General features: G+C 50.0%; 1 protein-coding gene across 1 annotated transcript in view; it reads left to right on the forward strand.

The window, feature by feature from the left end:
* Nucleotides 1-9475: 9475 nt before the first annotated feature.
* The window catches only part of Susd5 (sushi domain containing 5), a 44868-nt gene continuing 33811 nt past the window's right edge, over nucleotides 9476-20532 (forward strand). The window contains exons 1-3 of the mRNA XM_042281882.2: nucleotides 9476-10135; nucleotides 14596-14773; nucleotides 20263-20381. Of these exons, the coding sequence (XP_042137816.2) occupies nucleotides 10036-10135; nucleotides 14596-14773; nucleotides 20263-20381 (397 nt within the window). The 5' untranslated portion in view covers nucleotides 9476-10035. The remainder of the gene's footprint in view (nucleotides 10136-14595; nucleotides 14774-20262; nucleotides 20382-20532) is intronic.

The following is a 20532-nucleotide window of genomic DNA, read 5'->3' on the forward strand; positions in this document are numbered from 1 at the left end:
ACTGAAGTCTACTGGCATAAACAGAAACCCTGCCTGCTCTCCCTGGTGGGGGAGGGGTACTTGGCTGGGAACCCCTCATCCTTAGAGGCTCAGTGGAAAGGAGAGGCTGAGGCATGGCCTTGAGGCAGGTACTTCTGTCTCACCAGATGTCTTGATTCAGGGAAACTAAGCACCACATCTTGCATCCTCTGTGTTAAGTAGGGAGGAGGAGGAGGAGGATACAAAATTCGTAAAGTTCTTGCTGTGATCAGGAATTCCTGGAAAGTAGCTGTGTCTGCAAAGACTAATGGACTGGTAAAACTGCAGCGATGTGGAGGGGTTGGAATGTTTCAGGTCCCCAAAGCTAAGAATATCATCACCACCTAAGTCCTGTAGAAAAGCTTCACCTCCTCTCTAATTGTCATAGTTATTTTTTTTTCTTTCTTTCTCTCTCTCTCTCTTTTTTTTTTTTTTTTTTTGGTTTTGGTTTCGAGACAGGGTTTCTCTGTGTAGCTTTGCGCCTTTCCTGGAACTCACTTTGTAGACCTGGCTGGCCTCGAACTCACAGAGATCCGCCTGGCTCTGCCTCCCAAGTGCTGGGATTAAAGGCGTGCGCCACCGCCCAGCAAATTTTCTACACCATGACCAAGGAAACTTTTAAAAGAAGCATTTAATCTGGGGCTCATGGTTCCAGAAGGTTAGAGTCCATGATCAACGTGGCAGGAGCGTGGTGGCAGGCAGGCAGGCGGGCAGCAATGAAGTGTGAGCCCACAAAAATCTATTTAATAATTTATTAAGGGGTGCAGTGGAAACACAGACTCATTAATGCAGAACAAGGAAGAGGCCGGTGCTGATCCTCCTGGTCCAGCTGCCGCTGACCTGTCCAAGGAAGATGGGGACCAACCTCAAGCTGCTCCACACTGCTTGAGCTGGCCCTGGCCACCCAAGAGAGGACACAACCTCTCTCCTTCCCCTCTTAAGCGGTCACATAGGCAGGTAAGACCACGACCTAGGGTTTTCTATCCCAAAGCCATTGGCTGAATGGAATGAATTCCCACAACACAGCAGGCAGGCAGGCAGGCAGCAGGCATGGCACTGGAGCAGCGGATGAGAGTTTATATATGATCCACAAGCAGGAGGCAGAGAGCTAACTGGGAATGATGTGCTCTTTCATAACCCTAAAGCCCACCCCCAGAGACACACCTCCTCCAACAAGGCCACACCTCCTAATCCTTCCCAAACAGTTCTACCAATTTTGGACCAAGCATTCAAACATATGAGCCTTTGGGAGCCGTGCTCATTCAAACTACCACACTGATGTATTTTAAACTTACCTTGATTTAAGATGTTCTTTGTTCTGTAAAACTATAGAACTGATTCCACACTGGAGCATGGACTGTGAGGTAACCTAAATCCGGGTTCCTGGGCCATGGTCATTCAAATGGCTGGAAAATAAAGTCTCGTTCCCTTCCAGGCGAGAGCTGTGTGTTTTTCACGGACATTGCTACTATTAAACGAGAAGTCCCGTGCGCTGCAAACGTGGTACAGTGATTGGTTAAGCTTGGGGACTACTGTCCTTTGCCTCACTTGGGGGACACAGCCGTGAAGGAAAGTGCCCCACCAAGCTCGCATGGTAAACCCATTGACGGCTGCCGTGAAGGAAAGTGACGCAGGGGAATCTCGCAGCAAACATGGCAGCGACGGCGGACCTTCTGGCAAACTAACAGTGAGAGAATGTCTATCCCGAGAGGGCTTTCAGAAGGAGACACCGGGTTGTCCAGGGTTGGGAAGGATCAATGAATCCGAAATCTATGGGCTTATGTGACACGAAGCTGTACCTCCTTTGTGTAAGTTTTAAAAACATCTGTGTTTAAAGTGGAGACATCTCGGGATTCAGGGGGCTGTCTGTATGGAGATTGTCCCAGGACACATCCCTTAGTAACCTTAAACGCTCAGGAGCACTGTAAAGGGTCATTAGATATCCGAGAAAAATCTTTACCTAAAGACCTAACACTAGGTGAGAGGGTCTGTGTGAGTTTGAGCCCAACCTGGTCTACATACTGAGTCCCAAGCCTGACAAGGCTACATGCAAATTGAGACCCTATCTTAAAAAAAAAAAAAAAAAAATCCCGAAACTAACCTCTAGTCCGGCTTATCTGGGAGACAGCAGGGAGGGTCATTTGAGCCCAAGAAATTCAGAGAAGCCAGACTTCGTCTTTAAAAAAAAATAGAGAACAAGTATGAGACTCTAAGAAATACAAAACAGGACAGGACACTGTTTCAGAACAAAAGAAGACTTGGAGGATGTGGAGGAGCCTATTGGTGGTGCACAGCTCCATTCCTGGGACTCAGGAGGCTGAGGCTGTGGCTATCCTGGGCTACATAGCAAGATCTTCTCTCTATAAACACAGCATACCCAATGAGGAAACACAGGTACAGAAAAGGCTTCCCTGGAAACCAAGACGTCCTGGAAACGAAGAATGCAGCAGATGGGAGGAGATGCTGCTGAGGTTTCCTGGAGAGAGAGAGAGACAGATGAAGAAGGAAGTGGGGGGGCGGGCTGTCGGGGAGACACAGTGTGGTGAAAGAGAGCTGGGCACTGTTCTGGCTCGTGTTAATTCTGCTGTCCAGATTTATTGTTTAATTTTTAGATTTTCAGGGTGTTGTCATTGTTGTTAGTTTTTATCAGTTTTGTTTGTTTGTGACAGTCTTGCCATGACACTCTGGCTGCCCCAGAACTCTCTATTCAGACCTGGCTGGCCTCAAACTCTCAGAGATCCACCTGCTTCCGCCTCCAGAGTGCTGGAGTTAAAGGTGTGTGCCACCACACCAGGCTTTTTAAATTTTTTAATTAGGGGTGTGTGTGTGTGTGTGTGTGTGTGTGTGTGTGTGTGTGACCTGGGGAATGAACTCAGGTCGTCAGGCTTGGTGACAAGCACCTCTAGCCAATGAGCCATCTTACAAGACATTCCTTACAAGGTATTTAAAACGATGAAAACTGGGTCAATATGAAACTGGATGGGATACTGAGACCCTCTGCATAGATAAGAAATGTGAACCAGGATGTCTGCTCCTTCACGGCTTTCCTTCCTGTTTACCAGAGCAAAAGCTAGAAGAATTTGGGAAAATATTAGTTACTTATATTCAAACTTCTCCAGCCTCCATTCTGAGCAAAGCTATACTCCGAGGTGCATAGTCACTGCTGAAATACGCCCACACTCTCTGATGCCTGCTGTGGCTGCTAACCCCGGAACCACTATTCCTACTGCATCAGAAGCAGCTTGCCTTCAGTTAGCAAGGACTTGCTGCCGTTGTGTGTCTGGGCCTGCAGCTAGAGACGGGCGGCGTCAGTCACCCTCTGCCTGACTTCAGAGTGACTGAAGGGAGCACACGATGCTTTGGGAACCGTTTCGGAAAGCAGTTAGCAGCAAGGAGTTCTGCACCACCACCCAGGCCGTGTGCAAGCAGCCTCACTCCTGCACCACCACCCAGGCCGTGTGCAAGCAGCCTCTCACTCCTGCACCACCACCCAGGCTTGTGTGCAAGCAGCCTCACTCCTGCACCACCACCCAGGCCGTGTGCAAGCAGCCTCACTCCTGCACCACCACCCAGGCCGTGTGCAAGCAGCCTCAGTCCTGTACCACCACCCAGGCTGTGTGCAAGCAGCCTCACTCCTGCACCACCACCCAGGCTGTGTGCAAGCAGCCTCACTCCTGCACCACCACCCAGGCCGTGTGCAAGCAGCCTCACTCCTGCACCACCCCCCAGGCCGTGTGCAAGCAGCCTCACTCCTGCACCACCACCCAGGCCGTATGCAAGCAGCCTCACTCCCGCACCACCACCCAGGCCGTGTGCAAGCAGCCTCAGTCCTGCACCACCACCCAGGATGTGTGCAAGCAGCCTCACTCCTGCACCACCACCCAGGCTGTGTGCAAGCAGCCTCACTCCTGCACCACCCCCCAGGCCGTGTGCAAGCAGCCTCACTCCTGCACCACCCCCCAGGCCGTGTGCAAGCAGCCTCTCACTCTGGCTCTGTGATGCCTGGCTTCAGACTATGAGTTTGACACAACCTAGAGACACTTGGGACGAGAGTCTCAGTGAGGGGTTGTCTAGATCAGGAAGGCTCGTGGGTGTGTCTTAAGTTAGTTGTTGTGGGGAGACAGTAGGCAGCCCCCTCCATGGCCTCTGCATCAGCTCCTGCCTCCAGGTCCCTGCCTCCAGTTCCTGCCCTGACTTCCCTACATGATGGAATGTAAGCTGTAAGATGAAATCAACCCTGTCCTCCTGGTGGTGGTTTGAACGAGAATGGCCCCGCAGGCCCATAGGGGTGGCATTATTAGGCAGTGTGGCTTTACTGGAGTAGATGTGGCCTTGTTGGAAGAAGTGTGTCACTGGGGTGGGCTTTGGGGTTTCAGAAGCCCACGCCAGGGAGTGTCATTCTCTCTTCCTGCTGCCTGGGATCCAGCTGTAGGACTCTCAGCTCCTCTCCATCACCACGTCGCCTGCACGCCACAATGATTCCCACCATGACGACAATGGACAAACCTCTGCACTGTAAGCCAGCCCCAATTAAATGTTTTCCTGTAGAAGAGTTGCCCCGCTCACGGTGTCTCTTCACAGCAACAGAACCCGAAGACAATAGTTAAACCTGGCATGGTGGCTCATGACTTTAATCCCAGCACTTGGGAGACAGAGGCAGGCGGATCTCTGTGAGTTCAAGGCCAGCCTGGTAAACAAAGCGAGTTCCAGGACAGGCGAGGCTGCTACACAGAGAAACAAGATAACAAGAAGACAATAGTTAAAAGCAGAAATGAACATGTACACATTTGCTTGCTTGCTCAGCTGGGTTTCCCCTCTCATACCGTTCAGGACCCTGGCCTATGGATGGCACTGCCATGTCAGCTGGGTCCTCCCACATCGATCACTAATCATGAAAATGCCCCGGTGGTATGCCTCCAAGCCAGATTTATGGAGGCAACGTCTCAAATGAGGTTCCTCTTCCCAGATAACTCTACATTGCATCAAGGTGACAGACTAACAAACCCCCAACCAACCACAGCCCAACCAGGGTGGTTGGGGGCATGACGTGACCTTTTGTGTCAAGTTCCTGGTTCTGTGACTTACTCCCAGGCTGCTTTCAGTCAGTGTTTTATCACAGCAACAGAAGAGCAAACTAGAATAGGTCTCACTAAAACTGGAGATCACTGAGTTCAGCTCCACTGCCTGCCCAACCAGCGTTCCCAGGGTCTGCCTATCTTGCCTCAACAGCGCCGGGACCACAGCTGCCCTGCGGGCTTTTTTTTTTTTTTTTTTTTTTTGTGGGTGCTGGGGAACTGAACTCGGGTTCTCCTGTTTGCACTTACTTTTTCCCGCTGAATCATCTCCTAGACCCTGGTTCAGGTTCTCACCCTGCTTGGCAACATCCCAACCTCCCCTCCCAGGATGGTACCTCCTTCTCACAGTTGCTCCGCCCCAGAACTTCTCTTAGCCCCTCCCCCACTTCAGTATGTGGTCTTTTCATCAAGCTGTTGTGGTGGGTAGCTGTTCAGGCCATGCCCTGAAGCACCGCCCCAATGAGGCAGCAGGTAACTGTTACACCTGCCTATGACCTTGAAGAATATCCGCCTGGGGCATGGCCACTAGGGACCCTTAAGACCTGGAATGCAGGTACGCTGATCTCTTCCTTCACTACCTTGTGATTTTTAATGCTGGGATAGACCAGGGCAGATCTCGCCAGAGAACAGCGTTGGACCATGCCTCACACTTCCAGGATCCTGTGACAAATTCCTCTATTTTGTCTTGTGAGTTTCCTTTCCCAAATGAATTCCTTTACCCATTAAGCAGACTCCATGGATTGCTAGCCATATAATCCCATTAAGCTGTTTTGTCATAAAACATTTTTTATGGGGCTGGAGAGATGGCTCAGTGGTTAAGAGCACTGCCTGCTCTTCCAGAGGTCCTGAGTTCAACTCCCAGCAACCACATGGTGGCTCACAGCCATCTCTGGTGGAATCTGATGCCCTCTTCTGGCATAAAGTTGTAAATGCAGATAAAGCACTCATATACATAAGTAATAAAAATATTTAAAAAACAAAACAAAACATTTTTTGTCCCTCAGAAAAGTAAGTGAATTTATGATTTTATTTTATTTTATTTTTTAAAGAGATTTATTTATTACATATACAATATTCTGCCTGCATGTATGCCTGCAGGCCAGAAGAGGGCACCAGATCTCATTACAGATGGTTGTGAGCCACCATGTGGTTGCTGGGAATTGAACCTGAGTTCTCTGGAAGAGCAGTCAGTGCTCTTACCCTCTGAGCCATCTCTCCAGCCCCGAATTTATGATTTTAAAAGTATTCAATCAATTATGTATTGAATAACTACTCAATAAACATTGTACATTTCAAATGTATAATTTAGTGGGCTTTGACAAATGTCCACACTCGTGTGCTCACCACTGTCCTCGAGAGAAGGAACGTACTTCAGATGTGTTCCTAGCCCTCAGGGGCAACAGTGGTGTGGTGGGTGGTTTGGCAGTTTTTCTGGGGGAGACATGGACAGACATCTGTTCATCCCAGAGAGGACTTTATTGACAGATCAAAGGAAAGTTCCGCCCAAGTCTAGCTTGGTGAACCAGGGAGTTTATTTGGGTTTCTAACTGGGGCATGAGTCACCCAAGTACAGCTGCACCCCAGAAAGGCCCACCCCAGCATGAGCGATAGGCCCAGGGCTCCCGCTGAACTTGAAGGCGGCTAGCTTCACGAAGACTCCTCTCCCAGCACTTGGTTACGGCTTACTTACGCAACGTTCACTTGGGGCGGGACCTTGGAACTTCTGTGAGTTTCTTGGTTGGTTGAAGTTTCTTGGGCTTCCCAAGCTCCCTGAATCTGAGGGTCCTTCCTCCCTCTGGAGGCAATGGTTCCATTGCAGGCCCAGGACAGCTGGCCTCTCATCTCCAATTCCTTTCTCCTTTTTTTTTAAAAAACAAAAAAATGTGTGTGTGTGTGTGTATCTATCTGTCTGTCTGTCTGTCTGTCTGTCTATCTATCTATCTATGAGACAAGATCCCACTATGTAGCCCTGGCTGTTCTGGTTCTCAGTCTATAGACCAGGCTGGCCTTGTACCCCCACCCACCCATGAGAGATCTGCCTGCCTCTGCCTCCCAAGTGCCGGGATTAAAGGCATGCTGCAACACACCTGGCTGGTTTTCCCTTTCTGAATCAAATTTCACATCAATGGAATCATATGGCATGAATCTTTTTGCATGAGGCTTCTTTTTCTTGGGATTTAGTTTTATTCATTTATTATGGTGAGTGTGTTTTTTTGTTTTTATTTTGTTTTGTTTTGTTTGTTTGAGACAGGGTTTCCCTGTGTAGCCCTGGCTGTCCTGGAATTCACTCTGTAGACCAGGCTGGCCTTGAACTCACAGAGATCTGCCTTCCTCTGCCTCTTATGTGCTGGGATTAAAGGTATGTGCCACCACAGCCCAGCCACTTGTGTTTTGTTTTTTAACATTTATTTACTTGTGGATGTGTGGAGGTCAGAAGAGAGGGCTTGGCTCTCTCCTTCCCGGCTCCAGGGATTGAACGGAGCCCATAGGCTTCTTGGCAAGTGACTTTTCCATCTGAGACATATTGCTGTCCTGTTTTTATGTTATTTTTTTGCAGGTTCAGGCTGATTTTAATGTAGCTAAGAATGACCTTGAACTTCTGATCCTTGAACCTCCTGGATTGAAGGTGTGTACCGCCACAGCCCGTTGAGAGGTATTGGGGTTGAACCTGGAGCTTTGTGTGTGTTAGGCAAGCATCCAGCCCTTTAGCATTGTGTTTTGTTCCTCTCCTTGTCGGCTGGTTCCTTTCGAACACGTCACCATTCTCATCCTGCGCATCCACTGATGACGCCTAAGCTGCTCCTGGATGGTGCAAATGAGGGAACAGTAAGCGTTTTTGAACAGATCTTTTTGTGGCTGTCTGTTTTCGTTTCCTTTGGATATACACTGCAGTGCTTTCTGGGACACGAGGCAAGCATACACTCATGGGAGACAGCTGGACGGTTTTCCCCAGCGCCTGCACAAATTATACCTCTAGAACATACCATTTCCTCTGAGTAGGACAGGCCAAGACAGACCTGGGCAAAGATAATGTTTAAAATGCCATCAGGGTTAGCTAGTCAGTTTCAAAATGACTTCTAGGCTGTTAGGAGACACTGCCCTCGGATGGGTCTCTTGGCATTGCTCACAGGCACCTTCTGAGGCCTTCCTTCGTCTCCTCCAGTCCAGACATGTGAAAGCTCACTCCCTAGGTTGCCTTGCCAACCACTAAACTGAAAGTAGCTAAGCAAATCCATTTATCCTCACACGTGAATGATTGTCAGCTCTCACCCCACCAACACCCTCAAGTACCCGTGTTTTAAATGTGGAACTTAACCATCTAAAGGAATTAATCACTGCTGGTAGCTATCGAGGGGACGGGCTGTCTTTTTAGTGTAGTCCAAAAATTACGTGAGGGTTTGCAAGATGGTATTGGTTATTAAAGGCCTTTGCCTTCGAACCTCGTGACCTGAGTCCAATTCTCTGGACCCATGTGGTGGAAGGAGACTCCTGCAAGTTGTCTTTTGACCTATACAGGTGTAAAAAAAATAATAAAAGTTATGTGAAGCCCTGGGCAGCACGTATGGGGTGTGTGTGTGGTTGGGAGGGCTGTGAGTTTGAGGCCAACCTGGGCTGCATAGTGAGTTCCACACTAGCCTTGACTCATATATATTAAGCTAAAACAAAAAATGCTATCTGTCCTGTCAGATGTAGGTTCAAATCCCAGTCCATACTTCGAAAAGAAAGCAAATTCTCCCCATGTCTGTGTCCTTGTTCACTAACTATTGACAGTTATTTGTGGCTTAGCACCAAAGTCTTGTTTAGCTTTAGCATTGGCTTACCTAAGGAGGACTTTCCAAAAGAACAAACTATGGCATCGTTATCGTCTAGCGCAGGGGCAGCCATACTGTGGGCACTTGACCCATTTATTGACTGGCGCATTAATTAATACGATAAGGATTTGCAAACTGCGGAGAGCCACTGATGTTCTAAGTTTAACAATGCATTATTCTTTGTTGATTGGATAATTGAGATGGGGTCTTGCTATGTAGCCCATGCTGGCCCAGAACTGGCAGCAATTCTCCTGCCTCAGTCTCCAGAGTGCCAGGACAGGGATATGAGCCACCAAGGTAGGCAAGAGGACTGGGTTTATGAGCTCTCCAAGGAGCCCGGGGAGACAGGACCCTGTGAATTGGAAGAGATCATCCATTCCAGTGGGACCAAGATTGTAGCTTCTCAGATCACCCTTCACCCCAAACTTGAGAATTCCACGCTCTTCGGAGGTCACCCAGTCTGACCTGGAAGTGAGTGGTAACAGCGTTGAGGAACACCAGGGTGAGGTAGGAAACGCCCTTGAAGGAGCGGTTGCTTAAATTAGACGCGAGCCCTCTACCTCCATCCCCGGAGTGTGCTGGGATTACCAGCGATTGTCACCACGCCCGGTTCTCTACGGTGCTGGGGACTAGAACCCAGGGTCTGTGCCTGCCAGGCAAGCACTCTGCCAACTGAGCCACCTCCCCAGCCCCAAGATGGCCTTTTCCCAAGGGAACGGACGGAGCTCGCCCTCCTGAGGACCGAGGCTAGCAAATCAGCAGCTTCCCTTCTTCATTTAAAAAAGGTTCGTTTAACGAAGGTTCTGTCTGTGAGCCTGCGCCCAGCCAAGACTTCGGGTCCTGCGTGGCGACCGTCCTCCCCTCGAGGGTACCCACTGCCCGCCCTCCGGGCCCTGGCCCTCCGCCCCGGCCGCGCCCCTGGCGCAGCCCCTTTTGGCACCGCGGCTCCCAGGTGCCCGGCGCAAAGGCGGAGCCAGATTGCAGCCGCCTGGGTGGCGCCACCGAGACCCCCGGGTGTTTGCGGGTCCCGGCACTCCGGCTGCGACTCCCGCAGCATCCCCGGCCGCGGCTCCAGCATCCCCGGGAACCCGAGGCTCTCCGGCCGCGCACAGCCCGCGGACGCCACCACCATGAGCGCGGGGCCGCGATGGCCGGCACCCGGCAGCCTGCCTGCGCTCTGCGCCGCGCTGCTCCTGCTGGGTCTGCAGCCGCCCCCCGTGAGCGCCGAGGGTGAGTGTCCGCAGCCGCAGGGGCCCCGGGGCAGCCGGGAGGCCAGCTGGGCTGGGGGTGCAGCCTGGAACTGACCACCCGGAGTCCCAGCATCACCGGGCCCCCACCCTTCCCCGCGCTCCCCGCCGCCCGCTTCCAGGAGAGAGAGCTCTAGAATGAAGTCACGTCTAGGCTGCCCTCGAACTTCCCCTGCTGGGGCTGATTTTTTTCCATCCTCCCTCGGTTTCTCAACGTCTGTTAAGTGGGTGCCCTTCCCGGAGGCTGCGGTTAGAGAATATTCGCGTTGTCCAGGAAGATTTGAAAGATGAGTGGGGATCCATGTCCCCGGCAAACGGGGAAGGAAGGCGTCCGGGGAGGGGGAACAGCCCGAGCTGAGGTGCTCACTCAGAGGTGTTGGGGAACATGGGACACATGATTGAAAAACAAAAAAGCAAGGTGGGAGCCGAGCTGCCAGGTGGGGGTGGATGCCTTGGGACAGGAGATGGAAAACCAGGTAGCAGCAGCCAGATGACAAGTTGACCCACTTTGTTTTTTTGAACCCGAATTCAGCTTAAAAAAATCCAAACATTTAGTATTTATTTTGTGTATGTGTTTATTTACTTTGTTAAGTCTGAATTCAGCTTTAATTTTTTTTTTAAATTAGCGTGCTCATGTACGAGTGTGCGTGTGTGTGCATGCGTGTATGCTTACACGCATGCTTGCCAATGTGAGTGTGTGGAAGTCAGAAGACAACCTGAAGGATTCACTCGTTCCCCACGCACTATGTGGGTCCGTGGGGGTGGAACTCAGGTCGTCAGGTTTGGCAGCAAGCGCCTTTACCCACTGAGCCATCTCTCTGGCCCTTGAGTTTGGCTTTTGATACTTGCCTTGTACTAGCAGGATTAGGGCCCCGGGTCAATACGATTTCCGTCTGAAAGCTAATCCAGCTGTGTATAGCTGTTGAAACAAAACTCCTCAGAACGGGGAGCTGGAGATTCTGACGGCAGCCCGCTGTCCTCAGAAGGTTTCTAGAAAGTCCACCCTCGGAACGACCTTGACCGATGGAGGAGAAAAGCCGTTGGCCGATTTAGGAAGCTTTTCATACACTGAAATATAGTTATTTAAATCTGGTAAGGCACCAGGGAAGCTAAAGACCGGGGAAAGAAAATCCTGGTGCGTGAGGAAACGGTGAGGGGACAACATGACAACACAGGTGTGCTCTCTGAGTGTGCATGTGTGTGCCACGTATTCACAAGGCCTTGGGCTCTCAGTCAGCCTCTTAGCCGTGCCTTCAGCATTAAGAGAGAGCACTGTTAACTCTAAAGGCTGTTCGTGGCCCCTCTGATTAATTTCTAATTAATTTATTTGGCAGTGCTATAGAAGCATCCGGCCACTGAGCTATATCGTCAGTCCCAAATTAAAAAAAAAAATCTAGATATGCTTCATAAAAGTTACCGTTTAAAAATGTATAACTGAGGTTTTAAAAATATACATGTATAAACGTTTTGTTGTACAAACAATGTTTGTGCATCTAATTCTAGAACATTCCATCATAGCCACATGAAACATCATACCTCTTTGCAGTCCATCCACTGGTGATGCTTTAGTGTTTCTGGCCTGATGTTGAGTTATGAAAATTAAACTGATTTTAAAGAATGCAAGTAGAATGTGTTGGGGTTAGTACTCACTATTGAACAATGTCTACTTTTGTTCCAATTTTAATTTCTTTGAACAAAATCTCCTTCCATGGTGTTTTATAGCGTCTCACCCCATTATGAACGCTTAAGCAGAATGCCTCATGGATAAGGATCAAAGATTTGTGCCCATCTGGCTTGGGGCGGGGCATAGAAAATACAAGGTGGGATTGCCATCCAGCAAAGAGAAACTGAGGACTCCTTGTGTGTGGTTTTTATTGCTGGAAATGCTTCCTGTTTCACCTCCACCACCTTCCCTTCCCCCTCTCCACTTGGCCTATGCAGAATTAGGGGCGCACTTCATTTTAAGAACATGCCGCTTGCCAAGCCCTGCCTTGTATAGTGGAGCCATGGAAGAATTGTCAGCTCTGTTCTGAACAGATCGCTCCCTGGGTCTGTGCTTACTGCTGGTCTCATGCTTATTATCTGAGTCTGCGTGGGGAGGAAGGGATGACTGTTTAACTGAGACTCGTTACTATAGATATTTGAACAAAAACAGTCTCTAAAACTAAAATTGAAACAAAAACCATTTTGTTTATATTTGATTAGTTTAACATGTATCACATATACAAAGTAGAGTGACTACCATATTTCTGTATTTTTACTTGGTTTTTCATTTGTGTGTGTGTGTGTCGGGGGGGTGCAGGCACACATGTTTGAGGAGTCCAGCAGTCAGTGCCAAGTGTCTTCCTCAATCCCTTTCTAATCTGTGTGTGTGTGTGTGTGTGTGTGTGTGTGTGTGTGTGTGAGAGAGAGAGAGAGAGAGAGAGAGAGAGAGAGAGAGAGAGAGAGAGAGAGAGAGAGAGAAGTATAGGTGTCTTCTGAGGTCAGTGATGTGGGATTCCCTCTACAGTGGGATTCCAAACAGTTTGAGTCACCCTATGTGGGTGCTGGAAACTAAACTCTGATCCTCTGCAAAAGCAGAGTGTGCTCTTAACTGCTGAGCACTTCCAGCCTCCAATCTTGGTTTGTTTGTTTGTTTGTTTGTTTGTCTGAGACAGAATCTCTCAAAGAACCTGGAGCAGGCTTGTCATCAGGTCCCAGGAATCCTCATGGCCCCACCATCCCAGTCCAGTGCTGGGATTACAGACACATGTAGCTGCACTCAGAGTTTTCGTTATTGGGGGGTGGGACACACACCACATTCACATGTGGAGGTCAATGGCAACTTTTTGGAGTCATTTCTCTTCTACCTTTACCTGGGTTCTGGGACCAAACCCCGGGTTGTCAAATGCACATGGCAAACTCCCGTTCCCCACCCCACCCCCCAGCCATCTTGCCTGCCCACGTGAGAGCTAGGGATGGAACTGGAGTCCTTGGGTCAGAGCTACAAGCACTTTGCCAACTGAGTTATCTTCCCAAACTTTACGTTTTTATTTTTGAAGTAAAAAAAAAAAAAAATTCTTCATATTAACTAAAAGCAAATGAACTGTTTGGGTAATGATTGTGGAGAAAGATTCATTAATTCAGTCAGTACTGAGTCACTCCTGCATGCCAGGCGATGTCCTTGCTGACAAAGATGATGAAGAGAAATGGGTCCTTCTACCAGGGAGCTTAAAACCACAGGAGGAGAGTGCGAGCCAAAACTGGATGAACGATATAGCCACTTCAGTCACTGATGAGATTAAAGAATAGGAGTCGCTCAGAGAGTCACGTCAGGACTTGTTTGCTTAGGGTCTCATTATATAGACCAGGCTGGCCTCCAACTCACAGTGGTCCCCCTGCCTCTGCCTCCCAAGTGCTGGGATTCAAAGGATGAGCTACCTACCTCAGTATAAGAAACTTTTTACTTAATGCAGGATAATCTGAGAAACAGTAAAAATTGCTAGGCATTGGGGTTGGAGAGATGGCTCAGCAGCCAAGAGTGCTTGTTGCTCTTCCAGAGGACCCGGGTTCGATTCCCAGCACCCACATGGTGACTCACAACTCTCAGGAGTTCTCATGTAGTGAGGACTGCCTCAGAGCCCTGGGCACCAAGATACTCATGCAAGGGAACCCAGGACACTGAGCCTTGTCACATCGTTTTTTGGAAGAAGGATTAAACAAAGCAACACACACACACACACACACACACACACACACACACACACACACGAGGGTCTCATTGTAGACCAGGTTGGCCAGTAGAACTCAGAGATCCGCCTGCCTCTGCCTCTGTCCCCAGTACTAAGATTAAAGACGTGTCACCACACTTGGCTAATACAAATCCATGCCAGTTTATCTGGTTGTGTGTGAGGGGAAGAATGTACATACCTCTGTGTGTGTGTGTGTGTGTGTGTGTGTGTGTGTGTGTGTGTGTGTGTGTGTGTGTGTTTAATCCCGACCAGTGAGCCCCATAATCTCCTGGTTTCCACTTCCTCAGCACTGGAGTCCCAAGTCAACACCACCCCTGGCTTTATTTTTATGTGGTTTCTGCAGATCAAACTCAGGGTCCTTAAGCCCCCAAGGCAAACATTTAATCAACCAGTCTATCTCCCCACCACAGATAATTTTTGTTTGTTTGCTTGTTTATAGTAGACTACAAGTGAGACATGGTGTCATACTCTTGTTCCAGATAGAAGGGAGGATGAGGCAGGAGGATGGTCTGAGTGCATGGGTTTGAAACCCACTTGGGCAACAGAAGAGAGCCCATCTCAAAAGGACTGGAGCTGAAATAAGTGGAGACCCCAGGAGAACTGTCACCGCCTGGTCCCAGGGATGGAGTGCACTAGTGTCTGCAGACAGCGAGCGTGAGGAACTCACAGTGCCTTGAACCCCACATCCACATGTTGTATTTATCCTGCACAGGGAAACTCTTCCTGCTGGAGTCCCAGAACGGCTCTCAGGGCCTGGACCTGGAGGCCGCTCGGCTCTCCTGCAGGAGCAGGGGTGCCCACCTGGTGTCTGCTGGAGAGCTGAGGAGGGTGGTCCAAGACTGCGCCTTTGCAGTGTGCACAACAGGCTGGCTGGCCGACGGCACCCTTGGGTAAGTCAGGACAGCCGGGGAAGCATTCCTTTCCAACCACCCCGGCTCTACCTAGGTATAGACAGGGCTTAACAATCGCCCTGCAGGGATAGCAGGCAGGCAATGTGAAATGGACTGTGCCTTCTAGCATGTTCAATTTATTTTTTATTTATTGTGATTTGTGTGTGTGTGTGTACCCATGTGGAAGTCAGGGGACAACTTTTTTTTTTTTTTTTTTTTAAGATTTATTTATTATGTATACAATATGCCTGTACACCAGAAGAGGGCACCAGATCTCATTATTGATGGTTGTGAGCCACCATGTGGTTGCTGGGAATTGAACTTAGACCCTCTGGAAGAAAAGCCAGTGCTCTTAACCGCTGAGCCATCTCTCCAGCCCAGGGGACAACTTTTTGAAGTCAGTTCTTACTTTCTACTTTGTCAAAGCAGGGTCCCCCTTGTTTCTTTTCCCTACGTAAAGCCGCCCGTCCAGATTGCAGCTGCTTCTCCTGCCTCTGTTCCTGTCCTGCCATAGGAATGCTGGGATTACAGAAGCATGCCACCATACCCAGCTCTTTACACGGGTTCCTGGGTAGAACTCAGGTCGCCAGGCTTCTGCGGTGCCTTTACCTTCTGAGTGGTCTCCCTCCCCGACTCTCCACCATGTTCTGGTTTCTGGAGTCATTTACTTTTGTATCTCATTCTAGTTTGAATCTAAAACATCCCCCATGGGCTCTTGTTTTGAATGCTTGTCCCCAGACTGGTGGCACTATTTGTAGGGAGGGTCCTGTGGGACATGTCTGATGTGGGGTCAGGCTGGTCAAGTAGGTCACTGGGAGCTGGCCTCTGAAGATTACTCACTTACGCAGCCTGATTTCTGTCACTTTCTGTATCCTGGTCTTCAGTCATGTGCTAGCCTCTAGCCCCACAGACTGGGTGGTTTCCTCTCCCATACCACTCCAGCTGTGTGGACTGAAACCTCTGAAATCATGAGGCAGAATGAAGTGCTCCTCCCTGGAGTGCTCTCTCAGGTGCTGTGCTCATAGCCATTCAAAAGTAGCAAATAGAAACGAGAGGACTGTGCTCTGACAAAGGCTAGGTAGGGCCTCCTGCAGGGACCTTGCAGGAAGGCCTGACCAGCGTCCTAGCCAATAAATAGCCAATGTCAACGGCCAGGAATGTGAATGGAGATGCTTCCAGGCGCTTCCAGCCCCCAGGTGTTGACTTTTCATCACCTGAGGCATGCCAGCTCAGGCTCTAGGTCCTATAGAGCAGACAGTCATCCCCACTGTGTGCTGAGGGCCTAATCCATGGGGTGCTTTAGAGACGTAAGTCTTGTGATTAGCTGCAGAAAACCGTCCAACAGTGTTTGCACCTGCTCTTTAGGTTTCAAAGATGATAATAGAATTTCAGGCCTCCAGATGTCTGTAAGAATCCATAAAAATTGACTTTTAAGGAAGATAATTCTACCCTAGTCCTTGACTTATTTCAACAAATAATTTTTGTTAGCATAGTGTTTCTCACACAATATAAAATAACCAGTCACACCATTAACAATGAGTCAAATTCAGGAGACACGCCAGCGAAAGGAAATTCTATGTCTCAGCACTGGAAGATACTGACTTTCAGACGACAATCCTGAGGCTGGAGAAACAGCACAGTTATTAGGAGCACTGGCCACTTTTCTATAGGACCCGGGTTTGATTCCCAGCATGCACATGGCAGCTCACCACCATCTGTTGCATCAGTTCCAGGGGATCTAACGCCCTCTTCTGGTCTCCTCAGGTACCAGGCACAGATATACATGCAGGCAAAACATCCATACACATAAAATAAAAAATAATTTTAAAAAAGATGACAATCCTTAAAATTTTCAAAGATATAAAAGATAAGGAGAATTTTTAACAGCATGAGAAACTATAAAAATAGCCAAATAAAAATACTTTAGAAATGAAAAATGATAGTAACTAAAATTAAGAATCTAATACTGGATCTAACAGCTGATTGAAAAGAGCCAAAGAGAGAATTAGTAAGCTGGAAGCTATTTCAGAGGGAAATATGCTGAGTAAATAAAAAAAAGAAAGGATAAAAAAATATAGAGAAAATGGGAAAGGTGATGAAACTACATGCAATTAGAATTCTAAAAGGAAAAAGAAAGAGGGTCTGGGGATGTGGTTTGGTGGCTGAGAAGTTTCATGGCAGAGACAATTGCTCTTCCAGCACCCACACAGAGGGTCTGTGCGTAGACTGCCCACTGAGGGACACTGGTTTTGTGTCTCTCTACAGATGCCTGGGTACTAGAGAGGGCATACCCACTGTCTTCTCAGGTGTTCCCTTCCCAGGCAGACTATGGAGACTCAGTGGCCCCCTCCCCGACCCCCACACATGCCAGGCACACATCATATCACTGAGCCACACCCCCAGTCCCAGGACCTCCATCTTACACATCCGTCTAAGGCCTGGAGGATCTGAGCGACTTTCCTAAGAACACCGGACCACTCCCTTCTAATGGTAGTTTGCCTTCTGTTGGTACCATTTGGCCCATTTCCCTCTGTCTGGCTGATAGCTCTGTTGTTCTTCCTTCTAAGTCCTACCTCAGTTTCTGTCCTACCTCAGTTTCCCCGCCAGGCTCATGGGCGCAGGCACCAGGATCCCATTCTTCACCATAGATTTCTACAGACCTCTGAGACATGCTGGACAAGGTGACCCAGCAAAAGGAGTCCCCCCCTCCTCCCACCCACAGGCCACCCCCCTCCTCCCACCCACAGGCCACCCCCCTCCTCCCACCCACAGGCCACCCCCCTCCTCCCACCCACAGGCCACCCCCCCTCCCACCCACAGGCCACCCTCCTCCTCCCACCCACAGGCCACCCCCTTCCTCCCACCCACAGGCCACCCCCCTCCTCCCACCCACAGGCCACCCTCCTCCTCCCACCCAGAGGCCACCCTCCTCCTCCCACCCACAGGCCACCCCCCTCCTCCCACCCACAGGCCACCCCCCTCCTCCCACCCACAGGCCACCCCCCTCCTCCCACCCACAGGCCACCCCCCCTCCCACCCACAGGCCACCCTCCTCCTCCCACCCACAGGCCACCCCCTTCCTCCCACCCACAGGCCACCCCCCTCCTCCCACCCAGAGGCCACCCTCCTCCTCCCACCCAGAGGCCACCCTCCTCCTCCCACCCACAGGCCACCCCCCTCCTCCCACCCACAGGCCACCCCCCTCCTCCCACCCACAGGCCACCCCCCTCCTCCCACCCACAGGCCACCCCCCTCCTCCCACCCACAGGCCACCCCCCTCCTCCCACCCACAGGCCACCCCCCTCCTCCCACCCACAGGCCACCCCCCTCCTCCCACCCACAGGCCACCCCCCTCCTCCCACCCACAGGCCACCCCCCCCTCCCACCCACAGGCCACCCTCCTCCTCCCACCCACAGGCCACCCTCCTCCTCCCACCCACAGGCCACCCCTCCCATCTCTCCTCCCAGGCAGTCCTCACGTCTTCTGCACTGCAGAATCTGGGCTTTAGGGAATCTCCCGTCAAAGGCTTTAGAAGGAGACGCCAAGCTTGGAACCCTTGTCAAGGAGCAATGGTTCTCAGAGAGGCTTTCTGAATAAAAAGAACCACCACATAGTGAGGTGCCTCAGTGGTACTCAGAGCTTCCAAAGGACGGGAAACCCCGAGAGCAGGTGTCCCTTGGAAGACCTCTCCCTTCCCAAGAAGACAGCTGTTCCTCCAGCATGGGGTCAGAGAAGTAAGGGCCTTGCTCAGGAGAGCAGCGGTGTCTTGGCTAAGCCTTGCTACTCAAGGGAATCTGTTGAAGCTGAAGTGGGCCAGGCGAGCTCGAGGTGTCCTTCCAAAGACTAAGAGCCACCCAACCTGGCTCCAGAATAAAGGCTCCCAGGAGAAGCTCCCTCAGAAAAAAGTCCCCTCAGATGAAGCCTCCTCAGAAAAAGCTGAACCTTCAGAACAACCCGCAAGCTTTCTCAGAACACCCTAGAAAAAAAGCCCTTACAAGAAAGCCCCCCTGAAAAGGAGCTCTCGCCCAAGAATGTCACATAGAAATCCACCCTGCCCACTTAGAAAGCAAGTATTCTAGGACATTCCAGAACTTGCCAGGGAAGATGGCGGCCACTGACCATGAGTCTGTGGACACTGGTCCCAAGGGGGCACATTGGTTCCTTAGCTCAGTGTGACATTGTCAGCTGTAACGGGGATGCGCTTTATGACAAGGACTGCCTTCTCCTTGCTGAGGTGTGGACTGCCTGACAATATGGAGTGGTTCCCTCCTGAGTCACGTGGTGAAGGTTGCTCACAGTTGGCTCTTGGAGACATGCCCAGGGAGGATGGGAGTGAAGCATGCCATTTACAGAACCTTTACCTTGTGTCCCTCACCTAAGACATCTCCCACCCAACCTCACTCCCAAATGGAAGGCCAGTGCTTAGAGAATGCCACCACGCCTCTGAAATGTCTCACTAAGGAAGCTGTTGGGCTGTGGCATCCAGTCTGGGAAAGTCAGATATTCTTCTGTGGAAGATGCCCTGGTCACCATGGTGCCAGGGTGCTTTGTACAAACCAAGCTTTTAACGTTCAGGGCACGGTGGGCAATGTCCCCACACTGCCTCGCCACTGGGGTGCCACCTGTCTTTTAGGGGAGGTGGTAGTGAGGAGTACTATGCTGCCCAAGCTGCTCTCAAACTCTTTATTTCAAGTAATCCTCCTGCCTCAGCTTCCCAAGTAGCTGGCACTACAGTTGTGTGCCATTATGCAAGACACATGTCATTTCATGCCTTCTGTTCTCAAATAATCTGCTAATTTTTAAGTGTTTTGGTTGCAATTGCCGACCTGGAGTGACAGATTTGCTTGATTTAGGTTCTTCTTTGCAAATAAAAGAATTTTACATAATTTTAGTGGATTTTTTAGTCTTTTAGAATCTCCTGAAACCGGAGTTATGGGAGGTTGTGAGCTACCATATCGAGGTGCTGGGAACCAAACCCAGGTCCTCTGCAAGAGCAAGCATTCAACCGCTGGCCCTTCTCTCCAGCCCATGTATTAACCCTTTAAAAACTCAAACGAGGGCTGGAGAGACGGTTCAGCAGGTAAAGGTGCCTACTGCCAAACCTGAGGACCTAGGTTCAGAACCTGGGGCCTGCATGGTAGAAGATCCTCTGATCCTCATACACACATGTACACAAAGTAAACACAGAGAATGTGAAAATAAACTCAAGTGATTCATTTGATGAATTTTTTCATAGTGAAGAAAAAGACTGTAGAAGGGATCAGAAAAGTGTTGTCTCTGAACATTGAGCTGATGCCTGCGAGTTACCCCAGGATCACCTATCTTCCAAAATGTGACCTTTGTCTGCGGAGAATGTTTCTTGTAGATGCTCCCATCCAAAGGTCACAAATCACCCAAATCTCTGCTGACTCAGAGCTGATAGCAGAAAAGGATTCCTTTCAGCCCGAAGACTTTCTCCTCACCCAGGGTCCGCCTTTGTCTGTTTCAGGACAACTGTATGCAGCAAAGGCAGCGATGAACAGCAAATCGCCAGAGCCATTGATGTGAGAATTGACAGCCGCCCAGTTCCTGGTGCCAAGTACAATGCTCTTTGTATTAAGGATGAAGGTCAGTCTTTGTAAGAGTCCTGGAGGGCGTGAGGGGTAGCTGCTGTCTAGACGAACACACTGAGGTGACACACTGCACATACTTTATTGAGTCTTCCCAGGGTGGATAGAGGGATGGTCCAGACGCTAAGATCACTAACTGCTCTTCCAAA

This window comes from Peromyscus maniculatus, chromosome 7 (genome assembly GCF_049852395.1).
Source record: "Peromyscus maniculatus bairdii isolate BWxNUB_F1_BW_parent chromosome 7, HU_Pman_BW_mat_3.1, whole genome shotgun sequence".
NCBI lineage: Eukaryota > Metazoa > Chordata > Mammalia > Rodentia > Cricetidae > Peromyscus > Peromyscus maniculatus.